The sequence below is a fragment of the Micromys minutus genome (assembly GCF_963924665.1).
Source record: "Micromys minutus genome assembly, chromosome: 23".
In the NCBI taxonomy this organism is placed as follows: Eukaryota; Metazoa; Chordata; class Mammalia; order Rodentia; family Muridae; genus Micromys; species Micromys minutus.
In genome coordinates, this window is record NC_137958.1 from 27,988,988 (window position 1) to 28,011,760 (window position 22,773).

General features: G+C 38.4%; 1 protein-coding gene across 1 annotated transcript in view; it reads left to right on the top strand.

Annotated features, from left to right (window-relative positions):
- CDK14 (cyclin dependent kinase 14) overlaps nt 1-22,773 on the top strand; it is a 511,537-nt gene that overhangs the window by 263,582 nt on the left and 225,182 nt on the right. Inside the window, exon 8 of the mRNA XM_080936223.1 lies at nt 9,203-9,326. Within this exon, the coding sequence (XP_080792349.1) occupies nt 9,203-9,326 (124 nt within the window). The remainder of the gene's footprint in view (nt 1-9,202; nt 9,327-22,773) is intronic.

Genomic DNA, 22,773 nt, shown 5'->3' on the forward strand with positions numbered 1-22,773 from the left:
CTACTGCTGTTGCCAAGAAGTGCTTACTGGCAGAAGCCTGATAGGGATGCCTCCTCAGAGGCTCTGCCAGAGCCATACTTATACAGAGGAGGATGTTTGCAGCTAACTGTAGGACTAAGCACAGGGACCCCAATGAAGGCTCTAGAAAAAAAAGGACTGAAGGAGCTGAAAGGGTCTGCAACCACATGGGAAGAACAATGTTATCAACCATGCAAACCCTACAGAGCTTCCAGGGACTAAAACACCAACCAATGAGCAATGAATACACACGCAGAGACCCATGGCTCCAGTTACACATGTAGCAGAGGATAGCATTGTCTGGCATTAATGGGAGGAGGGGCCCTTGGTCCAGTGAAGGCTCTTTTTCCCAGTGTAGGGGAATGCCAAGGAGCTGAGGTTGGAGTGGTTGTGAGATGGAGCACCTTCATGGACACAAGAGGAGGGGTGGGGGGAATAGGAGTGGGGGTATAGGGGAATAACATTTGAAGTGTAAATACAGAGAGTATCCAATAAAAATGGAAAAAAATTATTCCTGTGCAGAAAGCTATTTTCTTTAGGAAAAACATTAGTGTTCCAAGCCCTTAGAGATGGAAATTGATTTCTATATTATTTAGAATTTCTGTAGCATGCTTTATATCTTTCTGGAAACCTTGTTGGAATATAATAAGTAATTAGTAAAGTGGAAAACTCCAGAGTGGATAGAACTGTGATTAGTTTCTTCTACTGTGTATTGTGCGTTCCCTAACAGGAGGATATAGAGGAAGTGCAACTCAAAATGCTGTACCCATGCGTCCCGATGCACTGACATCGATCCTTGTGTATTTCACTGCCTGTAGTTCAGTAAATGCTTTCAAGTACACACAGTGACACCCCAAAGAGTGTCCAGTGACTTACGTTGTGGAATAAGTAGCTTTTTTATTTCATTTCATTTACAGTCCTTTATAACCTTCCTGATGCTTTAAATTTGACATACCAAATTGTACTGACACATTTTAAAGTAAAACCATTTGAATGTAACTGATTGTATTATATTTAAATTAGGACTTAACATTTACGTTAGATTTTTTTTGAAGCTGAATTAAATGGAATGCATCATAACAAATCATTCTGTAGATCCTCCAAATTGAAGAACTCACATGACAGGAAATGTATTATCTGATGCACTATGTAGAATATTTTTAGGATATGGTATCTCTAGTTCTTTTGCCTAGAAGAATGAATATGTAGACGATACCTAGAATCATATGCACCATAATAAGATAGTGGCTCATACTACAATCATTTTCCTTAGAGCCTGTCCCATTGTTATTCATATTATTGCAAAATGACACAATTTAGGGCTATAAGTGGTTGTTATGGTGTCCATCCTCAATTCAAAACAGTCCTTAAAATGAGACACCTAAGATACAAGATGCTAAATGGCCTCCTGATGACAGTAAAGTAGTGAACTACTGTCCTGCATGCTAATATACGCCATTGCCAATAGTTCTTGTAGATGACAGCCCCTAATAGACCCTAAACAGCCCTTAAAGGAAAGTGGTCATGGCTTGGATATATGCAAATGTTTATCATGTTTAATCCTGTACTAAGGAGAATCTTGTATACTGCAGAATCCTTGTATTTCTGACCATTCATAGAGCCCAATGGCTCTAGACAGTAATATAAAGTGCTTTGAAAGTTACATTTTTAGACGGTGGTGGGAGGGTCTAGTTATAAATCTTGTTGCTGTGCCTCCAATACTTTTCTAAGGAATAAATTTAACTTATTAAAATGTATATATTTACCTATTGGCTTTCAAAGTTTTGATTAAAATACCTGATTTTTTTCTAAAACTTGTTTGACAAGTTTCAGAATGGAATACTAAAAGTATTTAAGGGTACTAACAAATGTAAAATGTTCTTTGTTATCTCATTTTCATATATATATATATATATATATATATATATATATATATATATATATATATATATGTCAATAACTTTGCATTACTAAATACCCAAAAGGAGGTATTCCTAGGAAGTATATGCCATGAACTTCTCCCTGCAAAGAAGGATAAAATTTTCTGGCTAGATCTGTTCCTGACAGAGGTGTCCCATCCATTAGGCCATTTCTCAAAGCCTCTGTCATTGGTATTGCAATTACAAAAATTGAACATAGCCCAACCGGGTGTAAACCTTCAGAGAGTGTGCCAGTGTGTTTGGGAGAATCTTTTTCAGAACAATTGAGTAGGATATTTTAAGACCAAGTGTACAGGGAAGACCTCGTGTGTACTGCAGTAGAGATAGAGAAAGATGGCTTCAAATATAATCTTCCAACATTATACATGGTGCTGTCTGCTGCCATATTATTTATTTCTAGAAGGATTTTAAGTAGAAGGGAGGGGAGAGGCTTGAGAATCATGAATCTATTATATGCTAATGGGAGCTTTTATAAAGTTGAGTTTACTTAACAATGAAAGCACATTGATTTTTGGGTGTCTGACTATTAAGCTATGCTTGTAGTTAGCATCATAAATGCTGTTTACTATATTAGTAATACTGGGGTGTAGTGTAAGTTCTCAAGCATTGTAAGAACAGGTGATTTTGAGTACACTTGTTTTGGACTTTATTTATTTATTTATTTATTTAAATATTTTCTTTACTTACATTTTAAATACTATCCCCTTTCCTGGTTACCCTGTGAAATCGCCTATCCTCCCACCTCCCTGTCCTGGCATTCTCCTACACTGGGGCATTGAGCCTTTACAGGGTAAGGGCCTCTCCTCTTGTTGATGTCCTACAAGGCCATTCTTTGCTGCATATGTGGCTTGAGCCATGGGTCCCTCCATATGTACTCTTTGGTTGGTGGTTAGTCTCTAGGAGCTCTGGGGTATCTGGTTGGTTTATATTGTTGTTCTTTTGATGGGGTTGAAAACCCCTCAGCCATCTGCGGGAATCACCATCCCTGACCTAAAGCTATATTACAAGGCAATTGTGCTGAAAACTGCATGGTACTGGTACAGAAATAGGCATGTGGATCAATGGAATAGAATAGAAGATCCAGAAATGAGCCCTCATGTATATGGTCACCTGATTTTTGACAAAGGAGCCGTAAACATTCAATGGAAAAAAGACAGCCTCTTCAACAAATGGTGCTGGTCCAACTGGCACTCAGCATGCAAAAGAATGAAAATAGACCCTTTCTTATCTCCTTGTACAAAGCTCAAGTGTAAGTGGATCAAAGATCTCCACATTAAACCAGATACACTGAAACTATTAGATGAGAAAATAGGGAAAACTTTAGAACATATAGGCACAGGAGAAAATTTTCTGAACAAAACACCAATGGCTCAAGCTCTAAGGTCAAAGATTAACAAATGGGACTTAATGAGATTGCAAAGTTTCTGTAAGGCTTGACACTGTCAAAAAAAACAAAACGGCAGCCAACAGAATGGGAAAAGATCTTTACCAACTCCACATCAGATAGAGGCCTAATATCTAAGGTATACAAAGAACTCAAAAAGCTAGACACCAGAGAATCAAACAACCCTATTAAAAAATGGGGTACAGAACTAAACAAAACGTTCTCAGTTGAGGAATATCGAATGGCTGAGAAATATCTGAGGAAGTGCTCGACATCCTTAGCCATCAGGGAAATGCAAATCAAAACAACCCTGAGATTCCACCTCATACCAGTCAGATTGGCCAAGATCCAAAACTCAGATGACAACAGATGCTGGCGAGGTTGCAGAGAAAGAGGAACACTTCTCCACTGTTGGAGGGGTTGCAAACTAATACAACCACTCTGGAAATCAGTCTGGCGATACCTCAGAAAATTGGACATAATACTACCTGAAGACCCAGCTATTCCACTTCTGGGCATATACCCCAGAGACACCTTAGTACACAACAAAGATATATGCACTACAATGTTCATAGTAACTCTATTTATAATAGCCAGAAGCTGGAAAGAACCCAGATGCCCTTCAGAAGATGAATGGATTCAAAAATTGTGGTACATTTACACAATGGAATACTACTCAGCCACCAGAAACAATGACTTAACCAAATTCTTAAGAAAATGGCTGCATCTAGAGAATATCATCCTGAGTGAGATAACCCAGTCACAAAAGAACAGACATAATATGCAGTCACTGATAGTGGGATGCTAACCCCAGAGGCTCGCACTGCCCCAGAAACAGCTCACAGACTGTAGGAAGTCCAAGAAATAAAGAAAACAAAACAAAACAAAACAAAAAAATCTTTACACAACAAGAAAACTTTGACTATTTTCATGTTACATTTTGTTTTACATGTACTTTGTGCTCATTGTAACTATTGGGTTTTCGATGCATACTGTCAAACCTTTAAAAAGATCAAGTACTGACTATTCATATAGATTTATGTAAAAATTATTTTAAAATCTGAAAAAAAATTACTGACAAAAATGTATTGTATAATTTTACGCAAAAAATGCTTGAAATCTGTACATTTATCTTTGTTTTGTAAAATAAAGGTGTTAATAAAAAAAAATACAACCAAAAAAAAAAAAAAAAAAGAAAGAAAGAAAGAAAGAAAGAAAGAAAAGAAAACCCCTCAGCTTCTTCAATCCTTTTCTAACTGAAAAAGACATTGGGGACCCTGTTCTCAGTCCAATGGTTGGTTGATAGCATCCAACTCTGTATTTGTGATGATCTGGCAGAGCCTCTCAGGAGACAGCTATATTAGGTTCCTGTCAGCATGCATTTCTTGACATCCACAATAGTGTCTGGGTTTGGTGACTATATATGGGGTGGATCCCCAGGTGGGGCAGTTTCTGGATAGACTTTCCTTCAGTCTCTGCTCCATACTATTTCTTCATATTTCCTCCTGTGAATATTTTCTTCCCCCTTCTGAGGAGGACTGAAGCATCCACTCTTTAGTCTTTCATCTTCTTGAACTTCATGTGGTCTGTGGTTTATGTCTCGGATATTCCCAAGTTTTTGGAATATCTACTTATCAGTGAGTGCATACCATGTGTGTTTTTTGTGACTAGGTTACCTTACTCAGGATGATATTTTCTAGTTCCATCTATATGCCTAAGAATTTGATGAAGTCATTGTTTTTAATGGCAGAGCAGTATTCCATTGTGTAATTGTACCACATTTTCTGTATCCATTCCTTTGCTGAAGGATATCTGGGTCCTTTCCAGCTTCTGGCTATTATAAATAAGGCTGCTATGAACATGATGGAGCATGTGTCCTTGTTATATATTGGAGCATCTTTTGGGTATATGCCCAGTGGTGATATAGCTGGGTCCTCAGGTAGTACTATGTCCAATTACTTGAGGAACTGCCAGACTGATTTCCAGAGTGGTTGTACCAGCTTTCAATCCACCAACATTGGAGGAGTGTTCTTCTTTTTCCACATCCTTGCCAGCATCTGCTGTCACCTGAGTTTTTTTTGATCTTAGCCATTCTGACTGGTTTGAGGTAGAAACTCAAGGTTGTTTTAATTTGCATTTCCCTGATGACTAGGAACTAGGGAGGTTGAACACTCCGTTTGGTGCATCTTAGCCATTCAATATTCCTCAGTTGAAGGGATTAAATAGTACAGGTAACAGAACTTGGGGCAACCTCTACAGCAAGAAACTCTCTGTATTTTCTATTTTTTATTCTGTGGATTTCATTGGCATTTCCTACTTTAAATAACATGGCTGATCCATTGTTTTTCTCTTGTTCCATGTGGGTTAATCTGATGTTTTTGTTTTGTTTTGTTTACCTGTAACATCATCTATTGTTTTGTGGAAGGCCAAGTATAAAGCTCACTTGTGTTTTAGTTTTTCTAGTACCTGAGAGACTGGTATTCATAGAAACTTACATGAGAAATTTCAGTCTTTGCCTGACTCTGTGTAAGGAGACCCCCCTCCCTCCCACGACTGACTTTCTCCATTATTACTGAAGAGTATTGTTCCATGTTCTAGTTAGCTCAACATGGCTAAGGGGTCTCTGTGCTCCCACCCTGCCTGGCAGTGCATAGACTGTAACCACCATAAAATACGAATTTTCTAATTGTCTCAGTGAAGATTTGCCTTTCTCCCTGTCCCCCTTTTTTAACCTCCCTTCCCTCCCTTCTAAGAGACTTTCCCTTCTTTTCTTTTTATTTTCTGTACCTTCCTTTTTCCTGTCCCCCCTCTCTATTTTTTCTTTCTCTCTTTCTTTCCTTCCTTCCTTCCTTCCTTCCTTTGACCAGGTCTCATTATCCAGCCCAGACTGGCTTGGAGCTTGAGGTTCTCCCACCTCCATCTGTGTGCAGGGACTGCAGCTGTGTACCACCATCATACGCAGCCTAAGTGAAGTCTTCTCTTGATGTCTTGCAACCATTATATTCATGAGAGTTTTTCATATTCTCTGTTGTTTCTCTGAATGCATGTTATACTCGTTTTCTCCTCAGAATAGCAGCTGTTTATCACACCATCATTTTGTCTTCTGTGTTCAGGGAATACATAGCCTAATTCCCTGTTACATATTCAGAGTGGCCAGTTTTCTGACCTGCCTTCTCACATATGTCTTCATATAATGGCAGAAAAGTTCTGTTATGTTTTGTCGTTGCTAGTTCCTCCCTTCCTTGGGACTTCAGGATACTGGGTGTGAACTGTGGTTTGACTGTCTCAAGTGGCAGGGATCTGTTTGTGAGGCTGCCAGTCTGTCGATGCATAACCCTATGTGGCAGTGTAGAGATTTGCTCTGTCTTGATTGTTTTGTACCTTAGGGACTGTGTTAGCCTCTAAACTTTAGAGCTTTTGTCTGTTGAAGTTTAGAGCATGTAACCTCATCCTTCACTAACACTGGTCTTAATCCTCTTCAGCATGATATCCTAGTTAAACAACCTCTGGATTAGCACATGGATTATATATTTTCACTTATTTCTGACAGTATTACAAGAAAAAAAAAAAACTTGGTACTGCTTAATCTACCCACTTCTGCTCTCAGCTGATTGAGAATCCCATTCTAGGACTTCCTATCTGTGATCATTTTCATCTGTCCCTATCCAGATGTCTCTAAATTCATTCAGTAATCCTATTAGTGGCACAGAGGGACAACTGTGTGTTTAGTTTATGATGAGGCTGAAGCAATCTGTGGGAGGTGAGGCAAATTCTCTAATGTGAATGGTGTGTTCAGAAACTGCAGTCGAGACATAGAGTTGCAGTGGTTTATCTAGAGCACAGAGGGTGGGTACAGGATGGGATGGAGTCAAGGAGGCCCAGGAACTAGGAGAGTGACTTGAAGAGCAGCATGCCCATGAATATGGTTTGAGCAAAACTTCTTAGATCAGGAAAACATAGAATAGCAGCGACTGAGCACCCAGCTACAACCAGAGTTCAGTTCAGTGGTGCCAAGGCCATGTTAGTGTATGCTCATGTGCTGCCCTGCCAGTTTGAGAAAGGGGGGCTGTACCAACATGACGCCTACAGGCTTTACCTCTCGTCTACAGTTCCTGTACTACACTGGTTGGCTTTGTGGTCAAACAGCCTCAGTTTGCATCCTGACACTCACTGCTGAGAAATCTGGAGAAACCACACTCAATTTCTCTGTCACTGTTATGGAGAAAATGGTAGTGTGTGTGCTTGAACATTCCTATCAGGAGGGTCAAACTCGGTGGTGTTCTGTAATGTATGGGTGTGCAGCTGGCCTTAGCATAGTGTTGTTGCATTTCTATTAGGTTCAAAGCATTGCTGTGGTTCAACTGCCGAACCCTTAGTCTATAGGTGCCAAGCAGTGCCTAGCTCCATGGACAGAGTCACATTTTTCTTAACAAAATGTTTGTTTCTAAAAATAAATATGTGTTTTCTACATGCATATATCTCTTAAGGACTTTGGAAGTCTTAATGTTTTGATTTACTACCCGCCTTCCTTCCAAACGGAAGAAATAAGGAATCTCATAGAAATTGTACACCTTCCAGTCCCAGGATAAAAAAGAAGTGTTAGGGGGAGGCAAATTCTGGAACGATGTTTGCTTTCTGGAGTCTTTAAGTGAGAGTTCTGGTCTGTTCCAACTCAGACTATGTCCACAGCTTTCCACTTGTCCTCTGGAAATAGCCTAAGCCTACTCCAGCCCATGCATATTTGTCACAGGTAAAGATGTGACTTGATTGTACTGTCATTTCCACATGTTATCCCAGTAGACACGTGTGCTTGGATTTCATAGCTCTGGTTAGTTGGAAAATTCCAGGAATGCTAGCTCCCAGGGCCCCCAGGAGTCCCTAATCCTGTCCACTTGAACACTTCAGAGTGGTTAGAGCATCCATCTTTCAGCTCTTGTTGAATTTTCTTGGCAGAGCCTTTTGTTACTGGATGGAGAAGGACATTGTTGGCACACAAATGAAAAAACAAATGTGGTTTTTTTTCTGGGGGGGGGGGTAGTTGATTGTTTGAATACTAGGTCTACAAGAGTAACTTTGGCAAGTAACATCTTCATAGGCAAGGCTTTGCAATGCCCAGTGAATCATACTTCTGTTGTCAAAATACAAGGATTCCCTTGATAGAAAACGTCCAAAGCAAAGGTCACTAATCATTTTGTGAATTATTTGTCACATCCAAAGTATTGCTCTTGAATCCTTGCTACCTCTGCTAGGCTGGGGCAGCTCCATGATTAGTGAAGGCACACATCTATCTTCACACAACAGCTAATCTCTACAGTCATATGCACAAAGGCAGCCTGGCCACAATTCGGTATTAGTATGGCCATGTGACTGCTTTCTTTTGCTTGTCTCAGATCATCTTATGTTTCTGTTCCTTAATGCATGCTAATGGTTGAATCTAGGAATAACATAATCATGCCATTTCTATAGAACTAAATAAGAATGCTTATATAAAGTTTCCTATTTTTTATAATGTTATAGATTGCTTTGTTTCCGTAGCTATCATCTTGGTCTAGAGAGATTGATTCTGTAAACACCTGATCTTTCAAATTCTGTTATTTATGAAATAGAACTCTGTGGCTGAGGCAGAGATCAACACCATCAAGTCTCAGAAATTCTCAGACTCACTTCTTAGTGAACTAGGGTTTATATACTAACATTGCATATTTTTGCTTAATGATTCGTAGGAAATTTAGTGATGGCTGCCCTTCCTCGCTAATATATTTAGCAGACTGTGTGTATGAACTGGCATTTGTTCGAATTTGGATCTTAACTCTCATTTTCCTCCTGTTTTTTTTTTTTTCTTTTCTTCTTCTTTTTTCAGTTGTTTTTATTTCAGTTGCTGCGAGGGCTGTCTTACATCCACCAGCGTTATATTTTGCACAGAGACCTGAAACCGCAGAACCTTCTCATCAGTGACACGGGGGAGTTGAAGCTGGCAGATTTCGGTAGGAAAGCAGTTAATTACCGGTCTGTTTGTCACACTGAAAGGGTGCCGGGCAGATGGTGGCACTGCCTTTGTTTAGGTGCAGTGTTTCTCCCTTCACAGATCATGATACATTCTTTTTTTTTTTTTTTCTGGAATGAAGAAATTATTTCTGTCTTTTGAAAAATGATGGAGTCAAACAAAGTGGTTGGTAGATTCTTTTTTTAATAATGTGTAGGCTGTTTATTAGGCTGCCTTTCATGATAACAAGATCCTCACACATGACACGGAACAAGATGTCAGTACAATTTTGAACATAAAACGTACTAAAAGAAGGCCTTTTTTTCTTATCTTGTTTGTTATTGTGAAAAATAATCAAAAGTAAAATGACAATATAGTATGTACCATACAAATTCAAGAAGTCCGAACTTTTTATTGAACTTGAAGAGCTGTAAATTGGAATCCTGGTACCATTTTGGGGCATTCTGGGATGGACAGTGTTCAACACTGTATGTCATCCTAAGGATTATAATAATGTGTGGATCTAGTGTGACTCACCAGAAGTGACCATTGGTGAGAATATTGTATTGATCCTAGCAATGTAAATGGGAATAGTTATTTAATCCTAGGTCCTAGAACAGGCCTTTTGTAAGTTGTTCTTAGAAATCTGATGATTGGTCTTCAATAGCTTTGCTCATCCACAGGAAGCAAAAGTTAGCGCCTCTCCTGTCTGTCACTAGAGCTGTGGCTCACTGGGTTCCCAGGTCTTGGAGTGACACTTGATGTCAGTGTGATGTGTTGACACTATACTTCCTAAAATATTTTTTGAATACATTTGAATATATTCAGGTTAGAAATTTGTTCCATCAGGAAGAGAATGAAAATATTACCCTTGGGATGTAAAGATGCTCGAGGTTGAGACAACATTTTAAGGAAGATAATTATTTTGCCATTTCTCATCCCAATGAATAAGAGAGGGAAGGAAATGTTTATTTTGAGTCAGGTACCACTGGACACATTTTCCATGCTGGGTTTTGTGTGTTCCTTTCTTCCAAAGAGAAAATAAAATGCAAGTTAGCATGATTAGTGATATATTTTTACAAAACATGCTTCGTTGTCAGATACTTTGATGCAAATAATGAAACTCTGTGTGTGTCTGCATGCATGTGTTGTTTATCGCCAGACTTGGCATCAAGATTGTATGAGGTAGCTAGATAAAACGTCTGTTTCAATCCAGAAAATAAATAATGAGGCTGGGGGAGGGGAAGAGAGGAAAGTTTGTAGTTTCTGAAATTCATGGTAATTGCTGTGTGGCAGACATTTCCTAGTTGGTTACTGACAATAACTTTAAAATAATTTGCAATTTTTTTTAAATCATAGTTTGCTAGTGTACGATATTTGTTGAAATGTACTATTGTGTTGAACATGTAACAGAACTGAGCCTGTTTCTTAAATTTTGTATTGGGTATGCTAATAAGTATTTTATAAAAATTATTTGTCTGCCTAGCTAGTGATACAGTAGCAGTGTATGAATGTGATTTATAATTGGTTTTACTATTAAAATGTTATTTTTTTATTAGAACAAGGTATGTTCGTTTTAAAAGACTCTCTTAAGTCTTCTGGTAACCCAGTGCCGAGCAGTCCTGAAGATTATGTGCAACAACCATCATGTGGACTCAGCAAGTTCTATTTAGGAATAGACACGAACAAAGCACTAGCGTTGATTATCGGATCAGGATCAAAGTGAAATGGAAGTCTTAAAGCACAATACCATGGTGGTATTCTTTATGTAGACAGTAGGAATATAAATAACTGAGAAATAATGTATTAGCATTTGTGTGTTTCCTGTGTCTCTTGTGGTGTCTTATTTCCCTTCTCTAGTACAAACGCCCCAAAAGACACATACTGTTTTGAAAGTATTTGTCTAATAAGGATATGCCCTTAATGTTTATTCATGTTAAGAAGCATGACAAAGTCATGTGCATCATCTGATATTTTTCCAGTTTTTGGCTGAAATATCATTTCTCTTCAAGTCATTGTCAAGGATGTTTTAATTTTTCTGATTACCCACAATTATGCACATCTCTGTATTTCAGTCTTTGTAGGGAAAGCAAAAGTTGCTAGACGTGCAGAGGTGTTTTAAAAGCAATTGATTCTTGACTCCAGACTGGTGTGCCAAGGATGGCTCTGTACCTCCAATGTCACAATGTGTTTTCTAGCTACAAATGTGCAGATGGGCCCACATACCATGCATAGCATATAATAAGCAAAACTCATCCACCAATTGATGATTTCCCCCCAATTAATTGTGTATTATTTGTCTTTTAGTTTAGGGCATTCAATTAACTGTGATTTATTGTGTTTGGATACAAGTGTGTGAGAGATGAAGGAAGTGTGTGGAAGAGAGCAATGAAGCCCAACTGTCAAAGGGGGACAGTTCCAGGCAGCAGAGCAGTTAGATGCAGGGATTTCCTTCAGAGTTTGGGATGGAAGAGCTTTGGAAACCACTCCCTCACCTTTTCTTTCTCTTTTATCTTAATAATGGCATAAATATTCTAGTAAAGGAGGCACAAAGTGGTCCAGATGACTGTATCCTCTGTGCTGCAAATGCTTCTTCCTTATTAGAACAAAACATACCAGAGGTTAAAATAATGTATCGGGTTTATTCTGCATTCTCAGTCATCATTTCTTGCTTTATCACAAGTAAGCTTATAGCAGGCATTGCAACTTTTTGAGAGAAGTGTAGAGCTTAGAGTAAGTTAGGTCTTAGGAAGCTTGGCCTAATAGGTGTCTGGTCACAATGCTGGTCTATCAGACACTTAGGTGTCTGGTCACAATGCTGGTCTATCAGACACTTAGGTGTCTGGTCACAATTCTGGGCTATCAGACACATAAGTGTCTGGTCACAGTGCTGGGCTCTCAGATAGTTGGCCAAGTGTCTTTATTTTTAGAGACACAGACATTTACCTTTCCGCTGTCTAACTGTTTAATAAATTCTTGATCATTCTATGTATGCCATATATATGTGTGTATAGATGTGCTAAATATGATTAATATGATACCGTTACTGTGTATACAGATCACACACTAATAAAATACTTCTCAGAACTTAGAACAGTTTTTTTTTTCACTTCAGTAATTTAATAGTAATGGGTGAATTTGATTTTAAGACTTGGGTGCACTTGTTCTTGGATGAGGTGAAATAGACACATCACTATATGTATAGATCTTTCACCTCTGAACAGAACACAGTTCTGAGATCCAGGTAGTTGAAAAGCTCTAACCGTTTTCAGTAAGGCAAGTCCTGCTTACCACTCTCTGAGCACAGTTTTCTACATATATTTAGAATAGGTAAATCATCACCGTGATCTTCCTGATGCAGTGCTTCCTTATGTTTTATGTACCGTGATGTGTGCCGCATTTGGACTCATTTCCCTTTGCCTTCACATTATCTGTGGGGAAATACTCAGATCCATTCTGCAGCCCATGGCCTCACTACCTTGGCGCTGCTGGGACACTGTGGAGCAACCAAACTCCAAACTTGATTCTTTATCATACCCTTTGATTGGCCTTTATGCTCTCCTGGTACGCGCTGCTTCCTGCTTCCCATATGGCCGTTCATTGTTGTTGGTTTATTTTTTATTTTATATTTATTTATACGGAGATAGTTCCTGTAACCCTTCCCAGAATAAGGACATTCTCAGGACTGAAATCAGCTTACCAACTTTAGCCATGTTTCTACTGCTTTGGAGGTATTTTAGTTACTTTCTTTTTGCTCCAGTTATACTTCAGGGTCACTATTTGTCTGTGTTACATACACAACCCTACAGTAGATACTTGATACAAATATTGGTTGGATAGTTAAAAATATGCATGATGAAGTGAGTAATTATCCAAAGATTAAGACTCAGCTGAGTTTACTATTTGTTTAGTTGGCTTCGGGAAACTAGCTACCTATAGAACACCTATGTTTATGATGTTGTCCTATATCTTGATAGTCAGGAGAACAGATGGGATCGATGGGTGGGGTAGTATGGCGTCTCAGGCTTGTTTTGAGTCTCTAACACTTGGGCTTCATACATCGCTTGATATGCACAAGAGCTGGAACTTCAGGTTGCAAAAATAAAAACATCACTGAGCAAATTTAGCTATTAGACTGCACCTAATTGCCTACTTGAACTGCTATCAACTGCAAAGTGTCTCAGACATTGAATTAAGGGGCTGTTATGAATTTAACTTGTTTGTTTACTTTTCTCAAGAAGGTTTTCATGTTTTCTGAGATGTATGCTTGTTCTGTGAAAAACAAACAAACAAACACACAACAACAACAACAAAAAATAAACCAAACCACAGAACAAATGCAGTCCAAGGTTCTTTTAGTGTTGATGGTTTGTACTGAACACCTTTGAGCTTATCTGTAACCTTATTTTCTAATGACTAGGGACTTGTAAGGAAAAGAAAATCTGTCCACTAAAATTGAATCAGCGCTATGCCATTTCTCCCAGGAATCTAAATTTTGGTTCTCTTTTTTGTTTTTAGATTATTATCATTACATCATTTCCTTGTCCCTTCCTTCTATCAACCCATTCTTCATGTCCCCTCCACAAACAAACTGTCATTGACATGCATGGCTCGTTTTCGTTAATTTTTGTTACATGCATGGGTGTGTGCGTGCATGCATGCATGCGATTCTCTCTACATGCATATTACATGCTCTGTTTATATAATGTCATTTGTATGTAAGTGTCTTCAGTATTTTGAAATTCAAATATAAAAATCAAGTCATGCTTTTGTAATTGCGTTGTGCACTTTAAAGGTAAAGATCTGAAGCACATATAGCAAGCCCATGAATTCATCAGTACTTAACCTTTTTTTCTGTTTAATAGTAAAAGAACTCATAGTAGGGGCTGGAAAGTTGGCTCAGTGATTAAGAGCACTGACTTCTCTCTAGAGGTCCTGAGTTCAATTCCTAGCAACCACGTGACCTGATGCCCTCTACTGATGTATCTGAGGATAACAACCATGTGCTCATATACAATAAACAAACAAACAAATAAATAACAGAACTTGAAGAATTTCCATCCAAATTAGAAGAACGTGGACTATAGACTCAGAGCTTGTGCAGCTTCTGCATGATGACATAGGAGTCATTCAGGTTTCTTCTTCTATTGTTAAAAGTCAGTCTAACTATGCTGAAGGACAATTAGGTTAAGTTTATCCAGGGGGTGGGGAGAGCTACACCAAGAAGTCTATGATATTTGTTTGAAGTCATAGTTTGTTTTCATGGCTTGGAAATAGAGGGGCAGAGTTATACAGCTCTGTGGATTTGATAAAGGAGATTCCTGCTGCTGTCTTTCCATTACATTCCTAATGTCGATAGTTCTCTCCAAGATTTTAGGGAACTTTTGTAAAACACTTCAGAAATGTGTCTTTGTAGAGGACATGTTAAATGCATGTTTGTTTTATGCTTCCCGTGATTCACATATGGAAGAGTAGAACATTAAAAAATTAATAAAACATAAATATACTTTCAGATGCTAAGTAGGGTCCATTCAGTGGGCTTGATAGACAGGAAGTTTCTAGATGCAGGTATTTCCCCAAAGGTATAGATGTTCAGCGATTTTATATCATTCACAAATGAAACTCATCATTAGAGCTATAACAATGAATTTAAGGTTGAACTTCACAAATTTGTTATGGCCTGCAGGGTTCGGTTCTACAAGGTCTTTCTTGTAGTAAATAGTTTGTAATAATAAATGGCTTTATTACTGGATGAAGAATCTCTCTACTTTCACAAGGCCCTTGGACCATTAAACACATAATTTTAATGCGAAGTTTAGGCAGTTGCTTTTATTTAGCTCTGCAAACAGACAATTGATTTAGAATGAGTTGCTCCACTCTGGAATGTGCAGAGGGCTGTGGGCAGAGACTTGTGCTTTCTGTCTCAACATCTGGCACCAAAGTTGTGTGTTTAAGTGGTGAGCTCACACTGACACATTAATATCACTCATTTTAATCAGAGACATGTGTCCATCCTTCCAATGTTGTCAGTGCTTACACTGGAAAAATCTTTCCCTGAAAGGAACTCGCAGATAGTGTCAATCATGGGAACTGCACTTAGACCAGGCTCAAAGTGATAGAGTGGATTATTGAGGTGAACTGGGTCAAAGAGCAAGCTACAGTTAGAGTTCTCAATATGACATAGTTCAGTAGATGACAGAGAGGAAAAAGCAGGAAGATTCTAGAACCGTGTGATCATGACAGTTTGTGAATGGTTAACCTTAAATTCTCACAATACTTAAAACTTGTTGGTAGTATTATAAAAATCACTCTAGTTACATGAGAGCTATAAATCAAATTTGATATGTAAGATGAAAGCATGGTGTGTGTGTGTGTTTTATTTTGTCCTCTAGTTGTTGGTATGCTCAAAACTTTAGGAGTCTTTCATTTTGTCCTGATTTTCAAAATAGAGGCACCAAAGCTATGAGGAAAAATTACAGCAAATCAGTTAGTTATAAATCTAGAAGAGAATGGGTAAATCACATTCACCATTTCAGAATTTTTAAAGTAGATATTTTTCTCTGTGACATTTACACCCAGGGTCTAATGCAAATCAAATTCTACCACTGAATTATGCCCCTAAAGCTTCTCTGCATTTTGATGGCTATTCAGAGAGTATCTAGTTCAGACCCTTTATGTAAACAAAAATTATATACTTAGTATCTTAGCGATGGAAAATAAGTTAGCAGTGTGGTATTTATATTAAGAAGTGATGTCTTAAGCTCACGTTGAACAGTGAGGTCCATGTTGAGAAATGGGACCCGGCATGCTGGGTGTCTCTCTGTGTGACCCATGGGACTTACCATATGTCCCAAACTGTAACAGAAAAAGGGAGCATTTCTCACATAGCGATCATATTGGAGTTATCAGCTGGGCTTGCAGCCTCAGTAATTTATGAATTGACTCTTGACGAATTAAAGTGCAGAGAAGCCCTACGGCAGCAAAAGGATGATTTTTCTTTAGTGGTTCTCCCGTCACGATTCGGCAGCACTGGGCTCCAGCTGAAGAAATGCCAGTGATTCTTCCTGGGTGTGGTTTTCTGATTAGCTCTCCTTCTATGGTACGGGTCTTCTGTTCAAGCCCAACACTTTCAACACCCACTTTGTGCTATTTTTTGCACCCCAGTAAACAATTTGCCAACACCCTAGATATCTTCTGGCTTTCTGAAGACTCAACTCAGCTCTGACAGTAAGCTCACAATCACTACAGATTAAAAGCCGAGAATCACATGACTGCTCACCTTTCAACTGCCAATCACAAACCCCAAGGTCTAACCAGGTACCTATTACTAAGGGTTCCCACAGCTTCCTCCTTTGGTTAAATACTTCACTATAATGAATTACACACAAAACTTAGAAACACTTGGATTCACTAGTTCACTGTAAAAGGTGGAGCCTGGAAACAGACAGCTGAAAGGATTTCGAAGGGAGCCAGGAAGCACACAAATGCTTGGAGGAAGGGAGTGGAGAGCTCCCAAACATTGACATGTGCTATCTGCAGCACACCAACAGTCTACCAACACTGAAGCTCTCTGAAATGCATCAGTTAGGCAGGTTGAAAACAGATTTTGTTCATACAATATATTCCGATTATAGTTCCCTCCCATCCTCTCCCGGATCTTCCCTCTTTTCCACTTGTCCAAAATAACACCTTCTATCTCGGTCTCTCTCCCACCCACCCCTCTCTTACACATATACAGATTAGAAAACGGACATGTAAAACAATAGCATAAAATAGAAGCAAACAAACCATAATAGGAAAAAAATAAGCAGAAAAAATAATTAAAGAAAAGAATCATAAGAAATACATACTGACGCAGAGACATATGCATTCACATACATAGAAATCTCATAAAAAACACAAAACTGGAAACCATAACGTACAGTCAAATTCACAGACAATGCATTATGACACACCCCACCCCCCATCCCAAATACTCTCCAAAAATAGCATTGAGTTTGTTTGTGTTGGCCATCTCTCATTGGCCATGCAGACTGCCCTTAAGTGTGGTCTGTCTGCCTGGTACAACATCATTGGGAATAAAACCAGTCTTTTCCTTGTGAGGGATTATCAATCGGAGTCAGATCCTGGGTTAGGGATGGTGGCTTGTATCTACTTCCCCTCTTAACCTCCTGGGTTCCATTTGGCTTAGAGTTGTGCAGGCTCTGTGTACACTGCCACAGTCTGTGAGTTCAGATGCACATCAGTTTTGATGTTTCTAGAAGACCCTGGTTCCTTGTTATCTTCCTTCCCACTGGATCTTAGAATCTTTTTGTCCCCCCTTCTGCAGTTCCCTGAACCCCAAAAAGAGGCATTTGATGAACACATCCCTTTTAGGACTGGGTGTTCCAATGTTTCTTAATCTGCAGGTTGTTCCTGTGGCTCTGTGTATTTGTTCTCATCTGCCGCAGGAAGAAGCTTCTCGAGCGGCTGAGAAAGACTGTTTTATGAGTAGAGCAGAATGTCATTACGATGCATTCTATTTCTATGTTCCTTTAGCAGAACATTAGTAATTGGTTTTATCCAAGCCTATCTAGTCTGAGGTTCCTGGACACCCAAGCAATTTTGGGAATGGATTCCATCTCATGGTGTGGTTCTTAAACTCAAACAAATATTGGTTGGTCAGTCCCACAAGCTTTTCCTAGTGCTGTACTAGAATATCTTGCATGCAGGTTGCCATTGTAGATTGAATGGATCATAGCTGGGTAGGTATGTATCTTTTTCCTTCGGTAGCATGCCGAGTACCTTCTGGTACCATGAACATGACTAGTCAATAGATATGAAGTCTCTAGGTAAGCACCCATTTGACTTCTCCATCTTCAAGGAATTACATAGGTGTTGTTTTCAGCAGCAGGGTCTGAACACCAGTTTGTGGAGAGCAACCAATAGCCTTGGCAATAGCTATTGGCTGCTAATAGGGTTGTTTGGAGGTTTTCATAGGGACACTTGGGTCAACCACTCGATTAGATGAAACCCATTTCTGATACCACAGGTTTCACTTGAAGGTGACAGATCTAATTAGGGTACTGTCACCCCAATTACTTGATAGTTTTATTCATATTTGTTTCATATATATTTATTTTATAAGATGCTTCTACTGTTTTTGGTCCCCCCCCCAAAAAAAAGAAACTTATGTCAGACATGGGTGCACACATAAGTAATCTCAGAGCTTTAATACCTGATGTTTGAGAATAGCTAAGAATTCTAGATCAGGCTTGGTTACAAAGTGAGACCCCGCCTATCTCAATAAATAAATGGATAAATAAATAAATAGTAATTAATATCTAAAGTTTCCTTTTGTTACCATTCTGTAAACAACAATTTTCCAAACATCTACATAATATATATTGTATTAGGTGTTATAAGTAATCTAGAGCTTATTTCAATTGTGGAGAAGAATTTATGTAGATTATACACAAATAACTGGACATTTTTTAAAATTCTAATTTAAAAAACAAAGATAAAAGAAAAAAATTAAATATTTTTGCATAAATGTATACAAATACAGTTGTGTCACTGCTTGGCTTTTTTTTTTTTTCTTTTTTTTAAGGTTTGATACTCTGCATTAAGGTCTTACTAGTTACAATGAGCAAAAAGTACATGTAAAACAGGAGGTAACCCGGAATTAGTCAACATTTTCTTGGTGTGTAAGGATTGAGCATGACGTTTTTTTGTTTTGTTTTGTTTTTTTCTTGAACTTCACACAGTCTGTGAGTTGTTTCTGGGGCAGTCCGAGCCTCTGGGGTTAGCATCCCAATATCAGTGACTGCATATTATGTCTGTTCTTTTGTGACTGGGTTATCTCACTCAGGATGATATTCTCTAGATGCAACCATTTTCTTAAGAATTTGGTTAAGTCATTGTTTCTGGTGGCTGAGTAGTATTCCATTGTGTAAATGTACCATAATTTTTGTATCCATTCATCTACTGAAGGACATCTGGGTTCTTTCCAGCTTCTGGCTATTATAAATAGGGCTGCTATGAACATTGTGGTGCATGTATCTTTGTTGTATATTGGAGTGTCTCTGAGGTATATGCCCAGAAGTGGAATAACTGGATCTTCAGGTAGTACTATGATAACTGGACATTTTATGTGAGACACAGAGCATGCCCAGATTTTGATCTGTGGGGATTCTAGAAAAGTACTTTGGGGATATGAGGAAATGATAAAGATCTTTATTTTGGTTCTTTTATTTTTTTTAATGGGAAAGTCATTTAGAAGCACACCACTCATTTTATTACTCAGACTCACTGTTCATGATGTGTTAGCATAAATATTGCTGTAACCCACATCTGTTATACAGTAGACATGTGCAATGGCATGTGGATTTCTAATCATCTTTAGTAGTTTGCTGCTCAGTAAAATGGGCAACTGAGTTTGCCCCAAAACAACGTGAAGATCATTCTAGTTTTTGTTGTTGTTGTTGGTGGTGGTGGTTTTTGTTTCTTCTTCTTCTTCTTCTTCTTCTTCTTCTTCTTCTTCTTCTTCTTCTTCTTCTTCTTCTTCTTCTTCTTCTTCTTCTTCTTCTCTCTCTCTCTCTCTCTCTCTCTCTCTCTCTCTCTCTCTCTCTCTCTGTCTCTGTCTCTCTCTCTCTCCCTCTCTCTTTTTAGAATAGTTCGGGGCAATTTCACTTCTTAATTAAATCTAATTAATTTTGAAAGTTTATTGGATCAGGCTTTTTAAACCTCTAGAATAAAGATATGTAATTAGAAACACTCATAATTAAGAAAGGCACATGGCATCATTAAGAAAAAGTAGATGAAATGTCAAAGTTAATGATTTGAAATAGTGGTTTATTTTGGATCCTTTGAAAATTTATAAACCAAGTCATCTGTGTCATATATACTTCTGTCTAGCAAAAATATCCATGTCCTGCAGATTTCCCTCCCTGTCTTGCATAGCAAGCTGTGCCACCTCAACTGTGTGCCTTGTTAATTTGACCTTCTGTCTGAGTGGTGTGCCCGTGCTCTGCATTGGCTGTGGACATCTGTGCTGTGCAGTTGGAAGGAGTGATCTGCCTGGTATGTGATAAACAAGTCGGGCTGGAGTGGCAGTGTGGCTTCTTCTCAATACTGACTTCAGCATTGGAATTCAGTCATAAAGACATTCATTTAATCTGCAGCCATTGACACTGGCTTGCTTTTAGGACAGAACAGCGACTGTCCGTCAGTTCAGTCCTCTCTAAAAGGAGTGATAGCACTCATTATATTATTCTCTGTGAAGAAAACTCTTCTAATTATTCTGTTTCTAACTTGGCAACACCGATATACGGTTGTCAATATTAACTCAATTTTGGGCATCAAATTGAACAATATTTTAAATGAGCATTTCTGCTGAGTCTGTAGGCTATATAATAACTCATCCTGAAATAATCTTCCTAGATCACTTTATTGCTTTTATATAGTTCAAGTAACATGAGCAACTTTCAAATAGTGCCAAGTTGCCTTATGATCAGTCTTCTTATGAATATAAAATTACAGTTAAATGAAGTCTGTAGTCAACTTATCACTTAATCTATATGCCCTTGGAATAGTTGTCAATGTGGGTCTTTGCTCTTCTTCTATATTAACATTAAGTTACCAATTAGAATGAGTGATTTCAAAATTCAGTGATAGAATCAATTTTCTTAGAACTGCACCTAAATATGGAAATTTTGATGCAAACCTGAAAGTTTGGAATCACCACAGAAAGGAAAGAATAACTCTTTGTATTTAATTTGTGTCTTAGTGCTGATAGATTTCTTTGTATTATTATTATTATTATTATTATTATTATTATTATTATCATCATCATCATCATCATCATCATCATCATCATCATCATCATAATCATCATCTCTTTTTACTGTCTAGTCATGTTTTTTGGTTCTTTTGTTTTGCTTTGTTTCTTTGTCAAAGACAGATTGAAGGGTATTGCTGTTACCTGTTCTTTGTAGATATAAATTGTTTTGTTAAAAAATGCATGTATAAAATTTATTTTACTAACACAATAATTGGGGCTGGAGTGATGGCTCAGTGACTAAGAGCAGAGGCTGCTCTTCCAGAGGACCTGGGTTCAATTTCCTGCACCCATATGGCAGCTCACATCTGTCTTTAATTCCTGTTCCAGGGATCCAACACCCTCATACAGACATATATGGCAAAGTTCCAGTGTAAATAAAAAATAATTAATAAATAAAACCGTGTTGTTATAAAGAGATAAAAGACCAGAAATAAGTGCACAAATGCTTTAAAGGAACCCCCTCCCCTTTTTTATCCTTGTATGACTTGGAGGCGTGAGGCACTCTTTCCAGTATTTGGATGGCCATTATTTCCTTTGATAACTTTCGATTTCTGAGTCCCTTAACCTTACAGTCGAAATCTAAACTCTCAAACTGCTATACACATTAGCAGGAAGTAATTGTAGAATAGAGGGTGTAGCCTAGCTGATGTGGTGCTTGGCAAATATGTGTGAAACAGTGGTTTTAATCCCAGCATTGTATAAAGCAGGCTTGGTGGCTGATACCCGTATTCCCGGATGGGCGCAAGAGATTCAGAAATTCAAGGTCATCCTGGCCTACATAGTCCGTTTTAGGCCAACCTATGATACATGAAACTGTCAGAGAACACACATACACAACCAAACATGCAAAGTTGTCTCTAAAATAAGGTTATTCCACTCCCTACCAGATGTATATGCATTATACATTTTCTGGTCATTTCCTGAAGCATACTGTTGCCAACCCCAAAGTCCTTCTGCATTCCTGGCAGGGAGGGGGGTATCAGAAGAATTCAACAAATATAGACTCACTGTGATTGCCAGCTTCATCTGGAATGAGATTTTCGTATTTTCACTGACATTTTTGTAGTCCATTTTGTGTTGCTATAAGAACACCCAGATTGAACAATATATGAGGAACAGACATTGACTTTTTTGTAGGTTTGGAAGTCTCAGGTCAAGATTCCCAGCATTTACTGAGGGCTTGTGGTGTGAAATAGAAAGGAGAGTGGTGTGTGTGTGCATGTGTGTGTGTGTTTCACACCAGGCAGGAAGCTGAGACTGTTTCATAGTGGACCCACTCTCTCTGCCCTGTAGTTTTCTCATATCCTAATATTCTCCCAGTGCTCCAGTCGTACTCAGAACAAACCATGGTGGCTGTCATCCAATCACTGCCACTTAGGAAAAAGAGAAGGAACGGGAAAAAATTGATTTTTCTCAGAAAGTGAGAAATAAATAAAGAAGGCATTTTTTTTTTTTTTTTTTTTTTTTTTTTGTCTTTACTGTTAGTAGTTCAACAGCCTCGGGTATGACAGGCAAGCTTTTGTCCCTAAGCTCCTGTGGAGGAACCTTTAGCTGCATCTTTTCAAACACTAAGAGGCCATGTGTAACCCTTCCTCTTTGTCTCTGTATCTACTCACTGCAGTAAATA